Raw genomic sequence first — 20547 nt, 5'->3', positions numbered from 1 at the left:
TTAATTAAATCTAACAGGAGCACTCCTGTTCAGACACGCTTATGCCTTTTCCTAAGGTCTTTAAGACATGTAGCAACATTTAGTGGTGAAGTCATTATTTTTTGTACATTAAAAATGATATACTTTTGTTTTCATACATAGATTAAAGCATAAAAACATTCAAAATACATTGTCTGCCAGTAAAACTGAATTATGAGACAAATAAATCATAAATAATTAAGTCCTGAGGTTTTACCTAACAAGCTAATGCCCAGTCGGGACAGTCCCTGTCTCAGTCCGTCTCCCAGACTCTCTGGCAGATGTCTCCGCCACTCCTCCTGTCTGGTGTAGTGCTCCTCATCTAGAGACAGACGGTCCATGTTCCTGGCCAGACTTGTAGCCAAGTTAGTGATGGATGTCAGTGTACCTGAAGACAAAAATGGACATTGTCATTTGGATAAGACAGAGAAGTTGTTGGGTGTCAAAGGTCATCCCTGTGATTAACAATACTTGGAAACTAACAAGGCGACCCAATCTAGAACAGTGGTTGCCAACCAAGGTGTGCCGTATGTTAGTGTGCCATGGAAGGTCATCAGGTCTACTGTAAAAATAATTATACCATTTTAAAACTGGTCTGAAATTTACTGTAAATAATAACTTGTTTATTCACTCTTCAATCACTGAGAGTAAATAAACTGAGTAATTTGAACCTAGGAGATCATTTTATTTCTATATGTTTGTGACAATGTTTTGTGACATTTTAGTTTGCTGGTGCACTGTGGGATTTTTCTAATGTAAAGTATGGCTAGTGGCTCATAAAGGTTGGAAAACCATTCGTCTAATCTATACAGGGAAGCACATCTAAAAGTCTTTAAGCCAAATGCATTAACCCTAATGATATGAAACAGCTAAAAGATCTTTTCATTTGATAATAAAAGGGCAGATTTAAATAAGACCATTAGTTGTGGTTGTAAACACTGCTGTAAACACCTTTTGAGATGTGTTTGACAAAAGATGTTGTTCCTCTGGACACGCCGCTGACAAAGGCTCCAGGTCCTCGAGTGAGACCTTCATACGGCAGGCGGAAGAAGTCAGACACACCGTTACCAATGCTGCGCACCAGGCTGGCAGGACTGCCCAGGATCTCCAACGACCCCACCACCCATCCTGAGACAAAGAAGAAACACCTTTTATTCATCAACTATATATTACAAAATTGTGAAGCCAAAGCCACTGCTATAATTGCAAACATCAAATCTGAATTTCCTGTATTTCAGGGACAAAATTTGGTCAAAGAGAGAGAGTTATTGGTTTTCTTTTCAAATGTATAATATACCATTGTATAATTCATTATAAAACAATATAAGTTCAATAAACAATGTTAATAATGTCACTGATTAATAAAACATCGTTTTGTTTTACTGGGATCAATATTTTGTTAAGAGTTAACTGTATAAACATTAAACGGTTATAATTGCATTTTAATCGAGTAAATCTTGTTACATTTTAGTGAACTTAAATAATTTTGAAATCTAGTTGACTAAAACTGAACTAATTTAAAACTGTTTTATTGACTAAATTGGAAATAAGACCAAGTTACAGTTAAGTCCCAAGACTAAATTAAAATGAGCTGTCAATATAAACACTGTCGAGTGTAGTCATGGTGCTTAGAAAGTACTGTATGTACTGTCTACAGCTCAATGTAAATAGAAGATTCTTCAATCTTCGAACAAATTTCCCTGATCAAGAAGTTGATTTTATATGATCATAAAAAAAGAATCATCATAAACATTTTAAAAACATAGCAAATGTGAGTGAACACCAAGTGTAATCAACAGCTGGAGCACTCTCTACTTGACTGAGGGCATTTCTTCTAAAAAGTCAATAGTTAGAGCATAGAACGGTTGGAGAGTAAGTAATCAGCCAAACTCTCGGGATTTATATTTATTTAACATTTACTGCTGTCAAGCTGAGACTGCTGGAGGGAACTGAGTCTCCACTCCCTCAAGGCTACGACATGTTTAGCCAACAGGGGCTTATTTGCCTTTTTTCATTTTTCTGTAAGGAAAGAACAAGACGGAATTGGACTGGAAACAAATATTTCGATAAATCAAATTTGAACTATATTGTCTTTGGATGTGACCACCATATAAAACCTTATATATTGAACACACTGTTTAATGCCACACTAATTTTTTACACCCTTCAAATGAGGTTTGTGTTACAGAGAAATAAAAGCCGACTATGTGTGGAACATGTGCTCTTCAGAGACCATTCATTCGTACGAGAGGAAACTTACTTTCACTATCTCCTCGCTGCCAAAAACAGCTCAGAGTGAAGAGTTCTCCCAGTTTATACTACAGTTTGGACAGTATGGTGTTTCACACCGTTGTTTCTGTATGATATGATATAGCTTAATACTATTATAAAGCAAAAAATGACCCCAAATATAAAATCACATCATGTGTTTGAGATTTACAGTCACCCACCGCCCCACCTTTTTCATGAATCCACAGAGTCCTGCTCAGGTGGCAGGGATTATTGATATTTATGGTCCAACAATTACATCACAAAACCCAATGGTCATTTCTTAGCCTCTGTTTTTATTCTGTGTCAATTAGTGGCTGAGTGATGGAGGCTAACGGTAGATAAGAAGCTGCAGTGGGACCAAGTGATCCTTTCTGTTTGACATGATCTCCCTGTTGTGGTTTGGGTGAAGCATAAAATCCTGACAGAAGCTGATGTTTACAGGCCTGAGTCATGCCTTTAAAGATGCACACACTCCACTGTACGCCTCTTTAATATCCATATGTCCTTGAGTCTTTACATGTGCAGACCACTGATTTACGCCTGTGGGCAAATGTGCAAGTCTACAACCGTACTTCCTTATGCTAATCAGTCCCAGAATGCACCCCTTCCTGGAGAAGCTCTTTCTGTGATGACTCAAGAAGAGCAGAACGCTGTGAGGTGATGCGATGAAATACGAGCAGAAGTGAAGGCTCAAACGAAAGACAGCAGGTAGGAATCATCTGGGCAAACGGGTTGATTTCTGATGGGGAAATGTCTCACTTAAACCAGACCATGTGTGGCGTCTCTAACCAGGAAACAGCACAGAAGCCTTTATAGAGACTAATAAGTCAGGCTTCAGGTCTGGTGGCTCAGCATGGAAAACCTAAACATTATACCTACAACTTTATATAAAGACTAAGAACTAGCATTAAGGCTTCATAATGTTTTGGTGAGGTCAATGTCTTTATTCATATTAATGTTTTGTTATTAATGTCTTGACAATTGTGCCTGTCACAGCACACGTTGAAATTGTGTTCGAAACTCCAGGTGTTTCTGTAAAAACTCTCTGTGAAAACTCTCTCCAACATTAGTCCACTGCTTCACTTGGGTCACAGTCTGCCCCGATTATAGCACAGGAGCATTTAAATTCAAATGTATTATTGCAATTCAAAGCATTAACTTGATTCAATGCTTCAAGATTTTGAAATTGTATCCCTTGAACAACTCCATAGTTCATTAACTGTCTGTAAATGTTGTGCAATAAACAATTAAAGATACTGCATAAAATACACTACCACTAAATTTTGTTTTGAAGGGTAAATGCATGGGTACATTATGTTTTAATAGAAAAAAGAAAAGAAAAAGATATGTCATGTCTTGTAGCACCTACCAGCTCTGAAAAGAGTTCCAGCAGCGTAGTGCATGGCCAGAGCATGGACCAGTTGTCTGCCTGTAGTGAATAGTGGCCCTCTCTCAAACAGAGAGAAGGAGAGAGGAGTGTGGTCAGATGCAATGTAGAGTTTAAGGGAGGCGTGGATGCTGACCAGGACATTGACCGGCTGGATAGTTAATCTTTGCAGATGCACAGGACTGACCAACACATGCATCATCTGAAGCACCTACATGACAGAAAGGTCACAATGTTAGTGACGAGGAATATTTTTTGGATATTTATGTGTTTGAACATTGGTCTGAGTTGTTTCTTTTAATGATGCAGATGGATTAAATCAACTAAATACAGACGAGATAAAAAAAAAGGTTATTTCACCTGTTCTGGGACATTGGACACAGATCCAGGAGATTTGTTTCTTTTTGTCTCTGCAACAGCCGAGGCAAAAGCACTCTCAGGGATATAGGTGTGGAAGAGGGTTTTAATGTAGTAAACAAAGGTGTCTTCGAGGTAGACTCTAGCAGGCTGGAGCTGAAAGCTGACCTAAAGAGAAAGCAGAGAGAGAAAGTAGTTGTAATTATACAAAAGATGGATTTGGACACATGACAGTTAGAGAAGATATACACTTCTCTTAAGTGACACTACATTAACAAAGTCTTACATGTAACAAAATTTGAGTTTGCTGTAATAAAAAAACAATCCAACCTCCTCCACAGTGTATTTGTCTCCAGCCAGTGTCATCCTGAGCTGCAGGAAACATGTTCGCTTGAACTCCTCCAGGGCTTCAGGAGACTCTGTTGGTTTGGCATCACTGCTCCAAGGACTCCCAGGGTCAGCCTGGCACAGCAGCACAGGGAAGTGGAAACTTGCTCTGTTGTACAGCTGGTTGTCTACTTGCAGACTGGAGCAGCAGACCTCAACCAGAGAACTTTGAGGAATCAGGAATAATAATGGAGCAGCTTCAGGGTCATTTGACAGTTCCAGAGGAAGGGAGGCAGGTGCAGGAGTCAGGCTGAGGAGCAGCTTGGTTAACGTGAGTCTCATCAACTCGACAGAACCTGAAGGACTGGTGATGTCATCACACAGGGCCAAACTGGCCTCACTTAGGAAGATTGTGAAGGACAATTTGGGTGACCTAAAAGATAAATTATTGGAGCTGAATAAATGAAAACTGAAAGTGTGGTTTCTCTCCTGCAAAAGTTAAGCAAACGTTAAGCCAGATAAACTGTAGTGAGTTGGACATTTGTGGCAACATCTTTTTTGGTTGTAAATGCAAAAGAAATTTCTAAAAACAAAGGCAAATATGAGGTAAACTATTTGACAGTTTTCTTCATGAAGAAAATACTATATCTGTACCTGATAAGCAATTACATCATATTCCAATTTTGCCAGAAAAAACTATTACCAGTAAAATAACTTTTATTTTTAGAACAAAATAACCACTTATGTAATGATAACATATCATAATACTGCCAGTACGCCTTTTCAAACACAATATATTTTTATATCTCTTTAGTATTTCTTACCATTGTAACTGGAATGTGAAGAGGTTTAAAATTTAAATCAATTCCAAACAAATAAAAATAACAAAAAGAATAAAAATAAGATGGAGTCTCAGTGTCTGTTAGCAACAATTGCACTTAAATAAAACATAATATATATATATAATAAATAATAAATATTCCGTTCCATAACGTTCATTCTGCTATGGAAGAAATGCGCCCATGTGCTGAGACCGATGAACAGAGTTGACCCTCTTGTCATCCAGCCTGTTTGGAGGCAAGAGACGAGAAAAACAAAACGCAGGCACATGGCAATATAGAGAGGCCGGCTAAATTATCGAGTTTATTTACATTCATCATGCAATTTATTTATTGATTGATTTGTCCTCCCAGGTCTACTTCAAAGTTGTTGTTGTCAATGAAGAAACATGCAAATTGAAAATATGCAAATCCACAAAGTACTAAGTGGAAAAAAAAACGGAAAGCTGTAATGAAATAAAAAAAAAAATCAAAACAATGTTAGATCAAAAAGTCAATAGTTAGTTAAAATGTATTCTATATTCTATTTATTTATCAGAAAAAATTTTTTTTGCTTTAAAGGAGACCAAATATGTGAATTTTTAATTTGGTTTCTAATGTTTTTTAGAATCCTGCATTCTTCTTCTTTTGTCTCATATTTTTTAAGACAACATGATGAAGTTTTAGTGTCCCTAAAAAAAAGAAACTAACTCTAAAAATACCTTGTGACAAAGAACATATGTTAGTTGGTTATTACCCTTCAAGCACAAACACAGTATATATTTCATACTGTACCTGCTCTGCTGGTTAGCTACAGCATCCACACTGCCCTCTGGTGCCAAAGAAAGAACCAGAGTCCCTCCCTCATGTGTCACGTCGATGTAGAGACACCCAAAGCCTGGCAGGAACACCACCTGCACAAGACAGAGTCCAAGTCTGTGGTCAGGTGATTTAAGAGACTGGAAAACAGCTACAGTAAGACGGAACATGTAGAGGACATGGATATATTGAAAGAATCAGAGTGAAACTCTGCACTCTTCGCATTTTATGTGTGTTTTATAAAAGCATACATGTGTCAGACTTTAACCTCTACCTCTCCAGGTCTGCAATCATCAGTCCCTCATGTTACGAAGGGAAACAGATCCCCTGCTGAGCACTTTGCTGAGCAGTCATAACAAGTCTGACCTTTCACCTCTCACCCCTACTGCTGAGGTCAGACTCAGACCTGGCAGTAACCAGAGATACACAGCCTCCACCTCAACCTCACCCTGCAGCTGGCTAGACACAACATCAAACATCAGACACACTACTCCCTAACATCTCCCTAACCCCAGACTATTACACTGACCAAAGGAAAATACTCAGATTAGCTTTGCTCTCACAACCAGCGGTCATGCACATACTGCACCGTCTAACAATATCTGCATTGTTTTCAGGCTTTTCCAGTATGATTAAAAACAAACATGTTAGTCAGACAATGCCAAAATGCTGCTCTAAGGCAGGAGAAATGAGTACATCTGTGTAAAACACACAACAAGGTTATAAAATAATCTAAAACACCACAGCTTCCTGAGTTTTGTCTGCCTGTGGCTAACGTGGCTCCACATGGTGAGAATTGTCTGAAGTGTAACTGGATTGTTGGACCTCACAGTGATGGGACTAGGAACAAAAGCAGGTCCAGAGCTAAGTCTAATGTGATTCTGCAGAAAGTAGTGGCTGAAGTTAAAAGAAAGAACAGCGATGTTGAAAACAGAAGGTGGAGCAGTGACTTTCCTAAAGAAAAAAAATGACCTTGTGTTTGCGCATCATCTGCAAAAGACAGTAACAAATTAATCAACATTTATTTTAACACCCAGTGCCATAAAAGCCTTAATGTGTGACTTTTATTCGCACGACCTGTCAACACTGGCATCAAAATACTATGTGCTAACATCTATGGAATGAAAGGACTCTTTACCAAATTTGGGTTCCTTGACTAACAGGCCTATTCCATCAAACACAGCTACCTTATTTGATCAAGAATTTCTGGTTGAATCCTGAGGACAGACCAACATAACTTCAGGCTGAAGTATTTTCGCAGGACTTCAACATCACATTTTGTGCATAGAGTAGTTTGTATAACAGTATGATAAACCTAGTTTATCAATCAAGTCAAACACACAATATACGTTTTAGTCTTTGTTAATGACAAAAAACACCACCAGTGTCCACTGTACCTGAGTGCCCAGGCAGTTGATGTCTACTGGATCAGTCCAGTCTGTGGTGCTGTGGTCTGAAGTGGTTTTTAGCAGCAGTGTGGGTAACATCTCTTTCTGCCTGCAGTCTGGGAAAGTGGAGATGTGGTGGTAGAGTTCATGGTGCAGAGAACAGTTGGCAGGTAGTGCACGGCAGTACACTTCCGTTTGTGGGGCTTCTAGAAAAAATAAATAAATAAAAAGAATGGTAGAAAAGGCCTGCATTTTTCCCCCTATCTGGGATAAAAACGGGTGACCTTTAAAGTTAGATCATGCTCCTCCTACCTTTGAGAGTTTCCTTAAGCAGCAGGGAAATAGGACACTTGTTGTGGATCAGCAGGCGAGGGCAGGGGTCTTCATTCAGGGTAATGTATGTCACTCCAAGGTGTTCATGATACGTCATTACCAAAGCTCTGCAAGTGAATAAAAGCAGAACTGACCAACAAAGTCAAAGCCATAAACACAGCTTCACACAGAGGTAATGTTTCAATGCTGTTAGTTTAAACAACATGAGTGCTAATACAGTCAGTAGTCTTTCTGATCTATGGCAGTAGATGTCTGTACATCAGAATATAGTAATGGACATTCTTAGACAAAGTTCCTAGTGGTAAAACAAAAGTCTATTCTATTCGATATCTGTCCTCTCCTTACTGTCATGTTATAAAATGGATGACAAAAACAAAACAACAGATTTATATTTGTAAAAGGATAACTTATATGCACATCAAATTTACCTAGTGCTAAAACCACAGTTGAAGTAGCCTCAGCAAAAATCTCACAAAAGGCAAGGGCGTAGAAAGACGATAAATAGAGTATCACTCGCAGAAGACAAGCAGAGAGATTTACGGTGGAAATGTTGAGGGCATTTCTCCTTCGGCTCAGTCTCTAGTGTTTAACAAGCTGTGACCAGCTACAGAGCCTCACCGCTTCATGGCCTGTGCCAGCTGTGATTCAAAACCCTGTTCTAAACGGCTTGTCACAGCCAGCAACCAACAAATGCTCCACTTCACCCACCTGCTGCTAAGGCCAACGCCAGAGGTCGGTTCCCCAGGAACAGACAAACTCTGCCTGGGGAAGTCAGGTCGAATGGGAGCCGGGAGACTCCAGGCTGTGGTTCCAAGATGGGCATGAGGCCTGGGAAACAAGCTGAAGAGCATGTGTCTGACTGGTAGAGGGTACGCCACCTTTCCCTGGACCCTGGTTTGGAGGAGGTCCCAGCATGGCACTGAGCCTGGCCTGGCCCGGGACGAGTCTTCAGAAGGAGCCAGGCTAAACGTGGACGCTTCTGGTATCTCACAGGCCTGGGAAAAAGAACATAATATAAACATGATGAGAAGCAGAGAAAAGGGAGGAAAAACAAATTAAAGACACAAAAGAGATGAGAGAGAAAGAGAAATAAAATAAAACAAATAAATAAATAATAGAGGTGAAGAAAGCAACTGGGAAAAATGAGAGGGTGGATAAAAGCTACATTAGAGAAGGACATGGGATGGGACAGAGAAGAAAAGAGACAGAAGACTTAAGAGATTATTCCAAAGATACATAGTAAAAACCACATTGTTATTGTAGTCCCCTTGTTCTCCCACTGAGCTTAGGCAGTAAATTGGTAGCAGAGGAGCCCTGCTGTGTTAGTTCAGCAGCCAGTGAGCAGTGGGTAGAGGAGGAGTACGAGGATCAGGCACTAAACATGATGAAACGAGCAACTCAAAAGGAATTCTTAGCCTTGTTTGTGGTCTGTGTTATTGTTAAGGCCAGTGCTCACTATTTAGTTTTTAAGCATTTTTTCTTAAGTTTCTTCAGTCAATTAGTGGCAACTGGGAAGCTCTGCCATCCTTCTTAGAAAGGATCTGAAGGATGGCTAGATGACATCACTGCATTGTTGCTCTCTTTGGGGACAAGCAGCGGATGAAAGTGAGAAGAGAAACCTGCATTCAATTGAGGGTGTTTGTCTAATGTCCCTATGAAGTTCAAGAGTGCTGCGGAGTGGAGATGATCTGATGGAAAATAGCTTTTGCTCCATGCCTGCAATGTAGGGTAGCGGTGGGCTCGATGTGTGTGTAATGTTCATGGGGAATATACAGCTGCAACAGAGTAGTGGAGACATGATGCAGGACCAAACACACAGACACACATAGGCTTTATGATCATGAGCTAACAGCACGAAAAAGAAGCTACGTGTCCAGGAATTTGCTTTGTTTCACATTGTTTTCAAAAAAACGTCTGGAACGGCACGCTGAGCGGAGAGAAACTCAAAGACTGGGCAGGAGTTGAGATGCATGAAAACACTTTTTTGATTTGTGTTTAAGTCTCCAATAATCTAACAAAAGCAGGCATGTTTTGAAAGTCAAAATATAGCAGATTTGAAGTGACATCTCCCAAATAACTTCATTTGACAGCTGAGAGAAAATGACATGTTCATTTGTATCACACATGTCCAAAGTCTGGCCTGGGGCTCGGTTATGGCACTTGGACAGGTTTTATCAGCCTGTGAATGTGTTCTTTTATATTATTTATGGCTCTCTTTTAATAAGTTACACAGGTCCAAGATGCAATTCCTGTAGGACTTTCTACAAGCACCAGCTGTTGGCAAAACAACTGTCTATGATGACAAACGCAGCTAACAAATGTCTCTCGGAGGAAACACCTTCCTACTTCATTTTCTCTTCTCTCTAAGAGCAGCAAAAACAACATATGGTGGAAGGACATTTGCAAAATTTAGAATCTAATGAGTGATGCTGTCATTATACAAGTCGGTGAATATTTGTCCCTCAGCATACCTGGACTTATGGTGTCTTAAAAATGTAGAAATTATAATGTTTTTCTCTAGTCAGTTTCCCTGCTTATATGAGACTGATTAAATTAACCGTATATTTGTGTAAAATTTACTTTGATATGAACTATGTAACATTATTTTTAAACATTACTTTTACTTGCCTTATTGCACCACTCTGCTCTTTAACTTAAATGTATTTGATATGTTTTACTTTCTTCAAAATAAACATTTTAATGGGCTCTTTGCATAAAACCTACATTCTGTTCTATTCTATTCTATTCCTGCCTTTTCTATTGCTGAGTACAGTAGTGACATCACCTGGTCCTCAGTTCCCAGTGCGTGGTCAGTCAGCAGAGGTCTGCAGTGAATGGTGTAGGGTGTGTTGTTGACCAGAATTGTCCTGTCCTCTATCAGCAGGATCTGGATTCCATGTCTCACCACAGACGAGACACAGAACTGACACATCTGTGGGGAAACACCCATCATCATCACTATCCTGAGACATAATAAAACATATATACTAACACAAATGCTTAATCAATTATCTAAAAACTAACAAGGTTTGTGAACAATATACAGCTGATATAAGGTGTCAAATGAATCCAGGAATATCAAAATGAGAATCATTTTTAGACTATTAGTCTGGATAACTTCTCAATGTTCACACTGTGAACATGATCAAAACATTTTCAGTACCTTTTGTCTTCCAGCTGAGCCACCCAGGGTGATGTCTGCTTCTACGTATCCTTCTTCATCCAGAGTGACTACATCAGCTCCTGTCCCCTCCTTCCATCGAGGAGAAGTTAAGTCATGGACCAGTTTCAGAGCCGTGGACTTGTGGACAGTGTTGGTGTGGGCCCAGTAGATGCCAATCTGGAAGGCTTCCTGGATGGTGGTCAAAGAGCGGCACAGAGACAGAGCAGAGGGAAAATATGCAAGGAGAGGATGAGAACGCGAGATAAAAATCAAAGGTCAAACCATTTTCAGTTGTGTCCAATTGGTTTTATTTAATTGCATCTTGGAAATAACCATCATTTTGTGGCCTTCTCTGCCGAGAGTATATAAAACCGATCAGTTAAGTTTATTACAGATGCTTGAGTGGCATCTGATCAAGCATCATAAGTGTTCCTCCTCTGCATCATCAACGCAGCAGACAGCAAATCTTCCCTCCGTGTATTCCTCCATGACAAACAGCAGGTAGCTATAGCAACAGTGCTTTATTTGTTTCTATTTCACAGCCCATTGCACATTCACAGCTTTTTATTTTGCTTCCTCGTGCCGACACGTATCTGAAGTTTTCCTTTGAAAGCTTGCCTCTCTGCTTAGTTCTGGATTAGTGGCAGAAGAGTGTGTTTATGTGTGTGTGTGTTATGTTCCACAGGGGGAAAACCATCTGCAGAACTTCTCTTCTGATCTCACAAACCAATGAGAAAAAAGGGGTCTCCAGTATATAGTAACACAGCTTGGCTGTATTTAAATACTTAGGAAGGGAATATTGGAGTAATATAGCTCTGGTTAATGTCTCAGCTTTATTTTTATTAGTCAATACCAAAATGAGAAGAGAGCTGGTTTCATACTCAGACCTGTCATGCATGAATAGCTGCACAGTCAGGCCTTGTGCTAAATATATATATATATATAAGTAGATATATATGTATAAAATTAGTTGAAAACTGTCACATCAAGATCAACATAATGTCATTAAGCAGTTAAGATTTGGACACTGTGCAGTATATGACTGCCTTCCAGAAATGGAGTTAGTTATATGGATCTAATTTGGTTTTCATTGGAAGTATATGAACTTAAATCTTATAATACAAATGTAATCACAAAGGAGGGAATAACAGGAAATGAGTTTTACACGTGTCAATCAATTTTACATGGTATAAGGTATAAGGATAGTATAAGGATGTGTGCAGATCTGGAGGAGGATATGTTGAAGTCTGGAATCCTGCTTCTTATACTGATGTATCCTTGGATTCAGGACAAATATATATTTTCAATTAAAATGAACAGATAATAACCTACCTTGAAGTTAGGTGGCACGATGACTTTACCGGCTGGTATTTGCAGTATGATGGTCTCTCCCTCAAAAACCCAGAGGTCCCACTGGGAGTGGTTAGCGAGCAGGGCCCAGGGCAGCAGCTCCACCAGCAGTGTGTTCAGGGCAGGCTTCCAGCAGGACAGTTTCACCTGCATGGGACTGTCCCACTGGGCTAAAGGCTCCAGCACAGACCTGGTTGAGGGGAAACACTTATGAAAGCCCATGAAAATAACTGTTGTCCATAAGTATCAAACAGAAACAAAAGATGACAAGACGCCACACCAAAAATAGCCTTGAATTTACGTTGTGTCTCATATAAAATACAACATTAAGACCTCTACAATGGCATGTACATATTGACAGAGTGACGGACCAGAGCTGAGTCCAGTATTGATATACTTTGTGGTTTCATATAATTTCCTTGGCTGTGGAAACGTTTTCCACAGTGCTAAACATTTGAAAAGTTAAAGCAGGTCATTAACGGGTTACATATAAACTGTTACAATACGCAGACCATTACTGCTTGACAAGAGTCACACAAGCTAAACAACTACAGAGATAGACATGTCCTTCATTCGGTTACGTAACTAGAGAACACAGACAACAGTTGACAAAGCATCTCGGAACACACACACACGGACGTGGAGACACAGACAAACAGGCAGACAGACACAAACACACAACCATTTTTCCACTAAACTACTGACACAGCAGTCATTTCACACTAATCATGGTCTTGAGAGTCCTAAACAGTGCTGAGCGCCAGAAGAGAGCCAAACAAACAGCTCTCTCAAAAGTTCTTTGAAGTTCAAAGCTATCAAATGTGACCCAGTCGTCCCAGTCCCTCAAGGCTGCTCACCGCCCACTGCCAACCTGTCACCTCAAACTTGTCACACAAGAGACAAGACCAAAAAAAAAAAGAAAACACACAGAGTTGATGGGGTTTTTTTTCCATGTACTCTTCTATCACTGTCCAGCCACTGGCCCTTCTTTCATGCTGTGTGTGTGTGTTAGGGGTGAGACAAGGCTTTGACCTGTCTTGACAGAGAGGGCATTAAAGTGCAGGGATCATTAATCACATCACACAGCTCAAACAGAAACAGTGAATGTGCTCAGCTGCTTCTGTCAAAAGCTGCCAACTGTGGAGTTTGTGAAGTGTGAAGTTAAAGGAGGACTCACTCTGACACACACACACACACTTGTTGGCCTCAGCTAAACCTAATTCCAACCTTTATAAGGTGTTTTTTAAAAGTGTGCCACAAAATAGTGGCAACTTTCATCTTCCTCAGATCCACAGTATTTATATACTCTCTGCCAAGGTGTTCATGTGCTCATGCCACACTAGTCTCCAGACCACAAACAGCCTGATAAGGGAAACACCACATCATATTTCTGATGGTTTCATGTCTGTCCAACTTCTGAGTGTACCACTACCAGTCCTCTAATAAGACATTTTCCACTTTCCAGAACTTTCCTCATTTCAAAATGGCCTCTGACCATTAGCATCAGCCCAGCAAATCATGTTCTTGATCATATTCTGTACTTTCAGAGTACTTTTCTAGTCCTGATGCCTGTAGTGTAAGACATTTACACTATAGATTCAGTATAGTCGACCAACTGACAACAACAAGCTGCCAGGCAGCAACATATAACCTACCCTACTGGAATCAACCCCACAACCCTTCGGTTGCATGACAACTGCACTACCTACTACCACTGCCTCCCCCACTTACTGCTCCACAAAAATCTTTATGATTTGACTAGCTTCTGTCCTTCTTCAACAAAACATGACATAATGTTTGTAACATTGCAATCCTATATGGAGGGAATTAAAGGAGGAGGCACAACACGAGACAACTTAGAAGAAAACAAAAGAATAGTGTAATCACAACATTTTTTTTCCTCTTCAGGTTTCACAACAGCTTGCAATGTTTATTTGAATACTAATGGTACATTTTTATTCACTTCTCTACATGAACAAACTTAGTTGGAAGAAACCCTATCTTTTACTGCTTTACAGAATTTCCACATTTGGTGTCTTATCTGCCTCCTTTACTAGCCTCTCTGTTTGTTTCCTGTGATTCTTTTTGCATTACAGTCAACTTCACTGGTTCTTGGCTTTACACTATTGACATTAGTCATTTTATCTCTTTCCACTGAGATCTTTTGTTTCCAAGGGATGCTCTGCAGTCATTTTTGTCCTCTTAACCTCTGACTTTAACGCACAAGTCGAATTTATCACACCAGCAATAAATGCAACAACATTCTTTTAATATGCAGATAATTTCTTTTCTTTCTGTTCTCCACTTCCTGTTCTCCAGGAAGATTTTACCACTGTTACCACAAAACAAGCTAAAGTAGCTTAATTTTCTCAAAGCCTTGCTGTTACCTTTGAAATAAGTAAAGCTCTTGTTTATGCAGGTCTTCCTTTTGAAACCATAGTATTTGCCAGTTAGGTCTCTAAACCTCTTACTGTATATAAGGTCAGTGCAGGAGTCACACAACAGCAGATCTGAACTGCCCTGAACTTACACCTGGTGTGTGTGACATTTAAAAGTAAACAATGCATATGGTAGCATGCATATGTAATACAACCTTATGGGTGTGTACACATGTGCTGGAGAGCAGTTAGTGTATGTTTGTGTATGTAATATAAAGAGCAGAGAAAGCCAGGCCACCTCAGGCAGGCACATGGCTGTCTTTGTTATCCTGAGCCAGTGGGAGAGCATGTGGTGATGTCTTCGACTGCTGTTATCAAGATGTGATTGCTCTGTGACAGGAGATGAGTCACAGAGTGACACATGTGTAAAAATCCACATGTGTGTGCTGCTGGATAGTATACGTAAACTCATGCATGGATCACATACTGTATACACATTTGCACAGATACGCAAATATACAGTATAAACAGTGTGCATCCTGTAAACCAGTGCCAAGTTTTAACTGAATGCAAGGCCCTGTCACTTGTGTGAGAAAATGGGACTGTGACAGAATGACAGCCCGAAAATCTGAAGTCTGTGGGAACCGCAGAGGGATTGCTGCTAATGTCTGATGCATGGCTCTGCATTGTCTTTGTACTAACTGTTTTATTATGTGAACAAAGACTAGGCAATAAAGAGAAGCCTTCCTCATGAAAGGCTGTGCTTGCACAATCCGGTGCTTTGAGGATAGATGGCGTAAGAAGCCCACAATTTCAATTAAAACACACACACACACACATTGGTGGGTGTGATGAAATCTTTGTTATGAAACCCTAAAACAGCCAGATGCAGGACTGGACACTAAAGTTCTACAATAAACATGAAAAAGAGTAACAAAGTAAATGACCTGTACCAAAAGAACCAAGACGTGTCATGGTGTCTGGCCGTGTTACCAGCTACAGTAATGCTTTAATGCTGCTTCAACTGTTGACACTGTGGTTGCTGATGACTGACTTTATTGTGCAACTTCGGGTCAAGTGTGTTGCTCAACGACAAATCTGCATACAGAGCAGGATGCAGCAAAATGTATGGTACCTGTCGCTATCTTTGTTGACGTAGGGCCAGGGCATCTCACTGGAACTGTTGGGTCCATAGAAGTCTGCCAGAAGGTCCTTCAGGCTGTCCTCGTTTCCAGCTTTACCCACTATTTGCCTGATCAGGTTGGTGGAGATAGGCACAGCACAGTGAGAGGTCTCTTCATTCTCCCTGAGGAAAAAAAACAAATAACAGAATTTTTTAGGATTATATAAAGACATTTGATAATAAACTAAAACAAATAAATCATTGTTAATGACTCAACATCCACAGAAAGACCTATTCTTGTTGCAAAAGAACTGAAATATTAAATATTGTAAATTCACCAAAATATCACTGATTGTATTTTAGGTCATTTTTCGTAATATACATAAATATCCACATGTCTTACATTGACTTTCTGAAAAGAACATTTTTGATTTAGGCATGTGGAGAAACATTGTTGAAACTCTGCTGCATGATTTTATGCCAGTCTGTTTTGGTAGCATGTTTACTTACACTATCACATCTACACTTTTGTTTTTAACTTTATAATAAAGTTATACATCTCTAGACATCATTTAGGTTTTACCATTGTCCTGTTTAAAAAAATAACCTAATCTTCAGTTAAACTGCTGTGCCCTGAAACTATGCATGGTTTGAAGTTGTCTTTGGATAACTTTGCCCAGACATTGGTCAATTTCACCTTTGCAAGAAAAAGAAAAATCACATCTAAACAGTGTAATAGCTTCTGCTCCTCTTCCACCAGACAATATCCAGTTCCACTTGGCTCACATACACCAGCGTAGTAGTTTATTAATAGAAGCCATTGTGCTATAAAAGGAACAGCCAAGGCTGTTGCTTATAGATCTGGAGACGAGACGGAGGAGAGAGACAAGGCGCTGACAGGAAGCTTTTCATCATAAGCAGTTTCTGAGGGAAATTGGAAGGGGCTTCTGATTGTAACCCTCAGTTGTCTTATGTGGTGGCCAATATGAGGATCACAGGACATTAAGGTTCTGGTTAAGTCTTGTCTGTGTCTCTTGTGTTGCAGACCGCAGCTATGCTTTCTACCTCATAGATTAGAGGCCACAACTATGTGTAATTGCAGGAAGGAAAGATGAGCCTCTGACCAGTGAACATTTCAGTTTGGATCCAACCCAGATATTTGTGAGTGGGGGGTGACACTGTGTGTGTTTGTGTGTTACTACACAAACATGTAAAGGTACGATTACATCTGTGGCCTACATTGTCTGCTTGTCAACACAGAAGGATGAGGGATGGACTGACTTGGGCGGTCAAGTTAAACTAGTACGTACAATAGGTTTATGCGGTGAGACATGGTTAAGACATGGGATGTTGTGGTTTCAGTCCACAAAGACGGGACACTAAGTTTTCTGAGCTTGGTTTTTGTGCACATAAAGAGGCCACATTTACTCCCAGTTACTGAATGGCCATCGTGGTCCCTTTACAGCAGCTGAAGTCAAAACAAACTTTGTGACCGGATATCTAAACACACAATAGCTACAGCAGGGATTATGTCAGAGAGCACCAATTACATTTTAGCTCTGTTTATTTAGACCAGTACATGGTGCTACCAAAGGAATACCGTATTTTCATGTTACCGTTAGAACAAGCTGCTACGGCAAGTGCAAAAAGCACACTTAATGTCAAGTTGGATGTTATTATACCATTCAGTCTATATGATGTATGACTAAGAGACATATTTATTTGTGAGAATACAAGAGGATAAGGATAGTATGAGAAAGTGAGAACACAGGCGATCTGTGAGAAAGCGACAGGCGCAACAGTGATGTACGTGACAGATCCTGCCCATGATAAAGAGAGGACTGTCGCACTTATGTTGGCACACAGCTCAACAAGGCAATGACAGCAGAAGACCACACAGATTCAGTGACACATTGCATGCACTACTCATCCACCCACGCAAACACGTGTGTGAACACACTTTCAATCCACTTCACACACACAAACACACACAGAAAAATATGGGGCCAATGCAGGGCCAAAAACCTGCTCTCTGTTAGGGCCGTATCTAAATGAGGTGTAATTATGGTCCAGCCTGACATGTTGGAAATGGAGCTGGGTCTCAGCTGCTGCCAAGAGGGCTTCCTGTTCCAGAGAAATGGGCCTGGATCCCCCTGGATCACGTCTTCATGTTGGCTCACACACACCAGAATGTGGTGTGGGAGAATCTTAAGTAGGTGTCTTTCCTTCCTCTTGAAATGAAAATGTACAATTCTTTGTAGCAAAAGGAGAGCATCAAACTCTGCAGCAGTACTAGTTAGTTGATAATGACATAACTTTGGAAAATAAAAAATACTCAATGCTCCATGAATGTGTTCTGTTGATCTTCATCCATCAACCAGCCAGATGATTTAGATAAATCAATAAGAAGATAAGACTAAAAAAGGCTGGGTCAAGATAATAAATTATAGGTTTAAATAAAGCCTTACATGAATTCCGTGTGTGGATTTATGTACTTGAACCTTTTACTTTTGTTAATAAGATCCGTTTTTTGTTGAAAGTTAATGTTAATGTTGAAAGGTAATGTAATGTAATGTACTCACATGAAAAGGCATGGCCAAAATTTTTACCTCGGGGACCAAAAACCTGAAACTTGATAGTAAACTGTGGGCCAAAAAGACCCACAAGCTGCACCACGGTTGATTAACAATTTTCCATTGTATGTATCGGTCAGAAATATTATTGTATGGTTCCTTACATTCTATTAAATATCAACATTTACTGGCACTGCAGTCATAACCTGAAGTACACAGGAGAGTTCAGTAAGTATTTATATGTTACTGCTGATTAACATGGAATAACAGAGGTGAACAGTAGGGAGATTTATGAAACAGGAATTAATTAGTGTTTATAAAATATACAACACTCACTAATATACATTTTTTTTACCTGGCCTGAAAAGTGAGATGGTGTGTGAGGTCGGCCTCAGTGTTTAATAGAGGCTCCTGGTGACCTTGTCCTTGGATCAGCTGACTCTCTCTCAGTCCCAGATTCCTCTTCTCTATGTGGATGATTACTGGCTCTGGCAGATGACTCCTCATAACAAACAGTGGACTGAAAACCACCTGAAATGAGACATTTATACAAAACAATTAGAACTAGATAAACTACCCGCTAAAGTCAATAGTAATCCTTTACCTTCAATAAATATTTAAAGGTGGAGAAGAGAAAGCACAGAAGTTATGAAAAGATAAAATTAAAAAGCAATAACTTTTCAGATTTTTATTTAAAGTTAGAGAAAACTAATATATATATATATATTCCCCTTTCCTTTCTTAGTTTTTTATGGAAGATATGGAGAACAAGGAACTCAATCTCAACAATATCAAACTGCCGATGGTATGGCCATGGAAGGGCGTGGCTAGGCACCCAATGACATACAGCAGATGGTTGAACATTAAAAAGTATAAGGGTATAAATTCAAATGTGGTTTTAAGCTGTGTCAATGGTGACTGGCCCCACCCATTAAAGTTTCCAGAGACAGAGCTAAAAAACATGATTGTATTTTTTTTTTTTATTCACGAATAAAATACCCTCAAATGGCCCAGGATTGCTAAAAAATATGAAATGATGGTAGAGGTATAACTTAGAACTAAAATAAAAATGTTTACAATATTGTACATTCTTAAATTTGCTGTATATGTATTTGTATATTGTTGGTAAATGATTAAAAGTTCAAGTGTAATTCTTAGCCTGAGACCCTGACTGAAAATATTTGAGACTATTGTCATGCTGGCTAATTTAGTCATGACTTCAGTGTTCCACAGGCCACAGAACATTGTTAGAAATGGACAGGGACAGCCTTTTAAAATGAAAGACATTATTTCAAAGTCTTGAAAGATAAAAAAGACATTACAACAAATTAAACCGTGCCGAATAACACATGACACTCACAGCTCTCTGCTGCAAATAAGAGTCTGGTTCCATGGTGATGAGTGTGCACCAAACGTAAAGTAATGAACCACCGGAACAAGGCACCTGGAGGAACACAAACTCAATGTTATTCATCATGACAGCCACAAGAAAAGTTATTTTAATGAGGACAAGTCCCATTTAGGCGGATTTAGCTTTTCACTTTGTTTGATAACTTGGTGCAAATTGTTCACAGGGGAAAAGCTGACATAAACTCTTAAAGGGCAGCTATTTTGTTTGTTTGCTTGTGGTTTGAATGTAAAAAGTAAAACTCTAATGACGTAAATGCTTTTTGCTGCAACTCGGTGTTTATTGCCTCCATCAGTGTCGCATTATCATTTTTTTGTCCTATAAAACAAATTTTCTTGGCTTCCACCAGTAGTTAAAAGTTTAGTTGTTGTTACAGCCTTTAACAAAATATAATGGCTTCAGCCAGTGACAGCAGTGCAAGATAATGGGCCACTGCAGGCCGTAAAATTTTAGCAAGATTTAAAGACTGAGAAAAATGCTAGTAAAAAGCTGCTCGCTCTTAATCTGTCACTGCTGTTTGTCCCATTTACTCGTCTTTACTCATCCAGGCATTGTGGTGCCGGGGCCAATTACAATGGGTCTAATTATGACACACTGGGGACTTCGTGGACTGGTGGGGACAACTGAGGAGAGAAAAGGGAAAAAGCCAGCATGCTGTTCTTTACAAAACAGCTTTAGTAGGATGAGGGAGGGAAAGTTTGGCATAAGCCTGATCCACTGAAATCCCTTACAGCTGGGAAAAGGTCAGAATGACCTCTTGTGCACTGTCAAATGATGAGAATAAGGGCATAAAGGTGAGAAAGGGCGATATAAAGAGGAGGGATTTGAAGGTGA

At 39.7% G+C, this 20547-nt stretch overlaps 1 protein-coding gene across 3 annotated transcripts in view; it reads right to left on the bottom strand.

Annotated features, from left to right (window-relative positions):
* vps13b (vacuolar protein sorting 13 homolog B) overlaps window positions 1-20547 on the bottom strand; it is a 285627-nt gene that overhangs the window by 4643 nt on the left and 260437 nt on the right. For all 3 annotated transcript variants that reach the window (XM_008323736.3, XM_025061607.1, XM_025061606.1), the window contains 15 exons: window positions 19666-19749; window positions 18661-18836; window positions 15745-15915; window positions 12214-12421; window positions 10882-11070; window positions 10504-10650; window positions 8427-8713; window positions 7698-7825; window positions 7395-7591; window positions 5974-6092; window positions 4364-4793; window positions 4037-4201; window positions 3659-3887; window positions 970-1146; window positions 236-406 (listed from right to left, as the gene is read on the bottom strand). In XM_008323736.3, the coding sequence (XP_008321958.1) occupies window positions 236-406; window positions 970-1146; window positions 3659-3887; window positions 4037-4201; window positions 4364-4793; window positions 5974-6092; window positions 7395-7591; window positions 7698-7825; window positions 8427-8713; window positions 10504-10650; window positions 10882-11070; window positions 12214-12421; window positions 15745-15915; window positions 18661-18836; window positions 19666-19749 (2878 nt within the window). The remainder of the gene's footprint in view (window positions 1-235; window positions 407-969; window positions 1147-3658; window positions 3888-4036; window positions 4202-4363; window positions 4794-5973; window positions 6093-7394; window positions 7592-7697; window positions 7826-8426; window positions 8714-10503; window positions 10651-10881; window positions 11071-12213; window positions 12422-15744; window positions 15916-18660; window positions 18837-19665; window positions 19750-20547) is intronic.

The sequence above is a fragment of the Cynoglossus semilaevis genome, chromosome 13 (assembly GCF_000523025.1).
Source record: "Cynoglossus semilaevis isolate Cse_v1.0 chromosome 13, Cse_v1.0, whole genome shotgun sequence".
Classification (NCBI taxonomy): domain Eukaryota; kingdom Metazoa; phylum Chordata; class Actinopteri; order Pleuronectiformes; family Cynoglossidae; genus Cynoglossus; species Cynoglossus semilaevis.
Note: the sequence above shows the minus strand (reverse complement) of the source record. Positions and strands in the feature narration are given on the sequence as shown.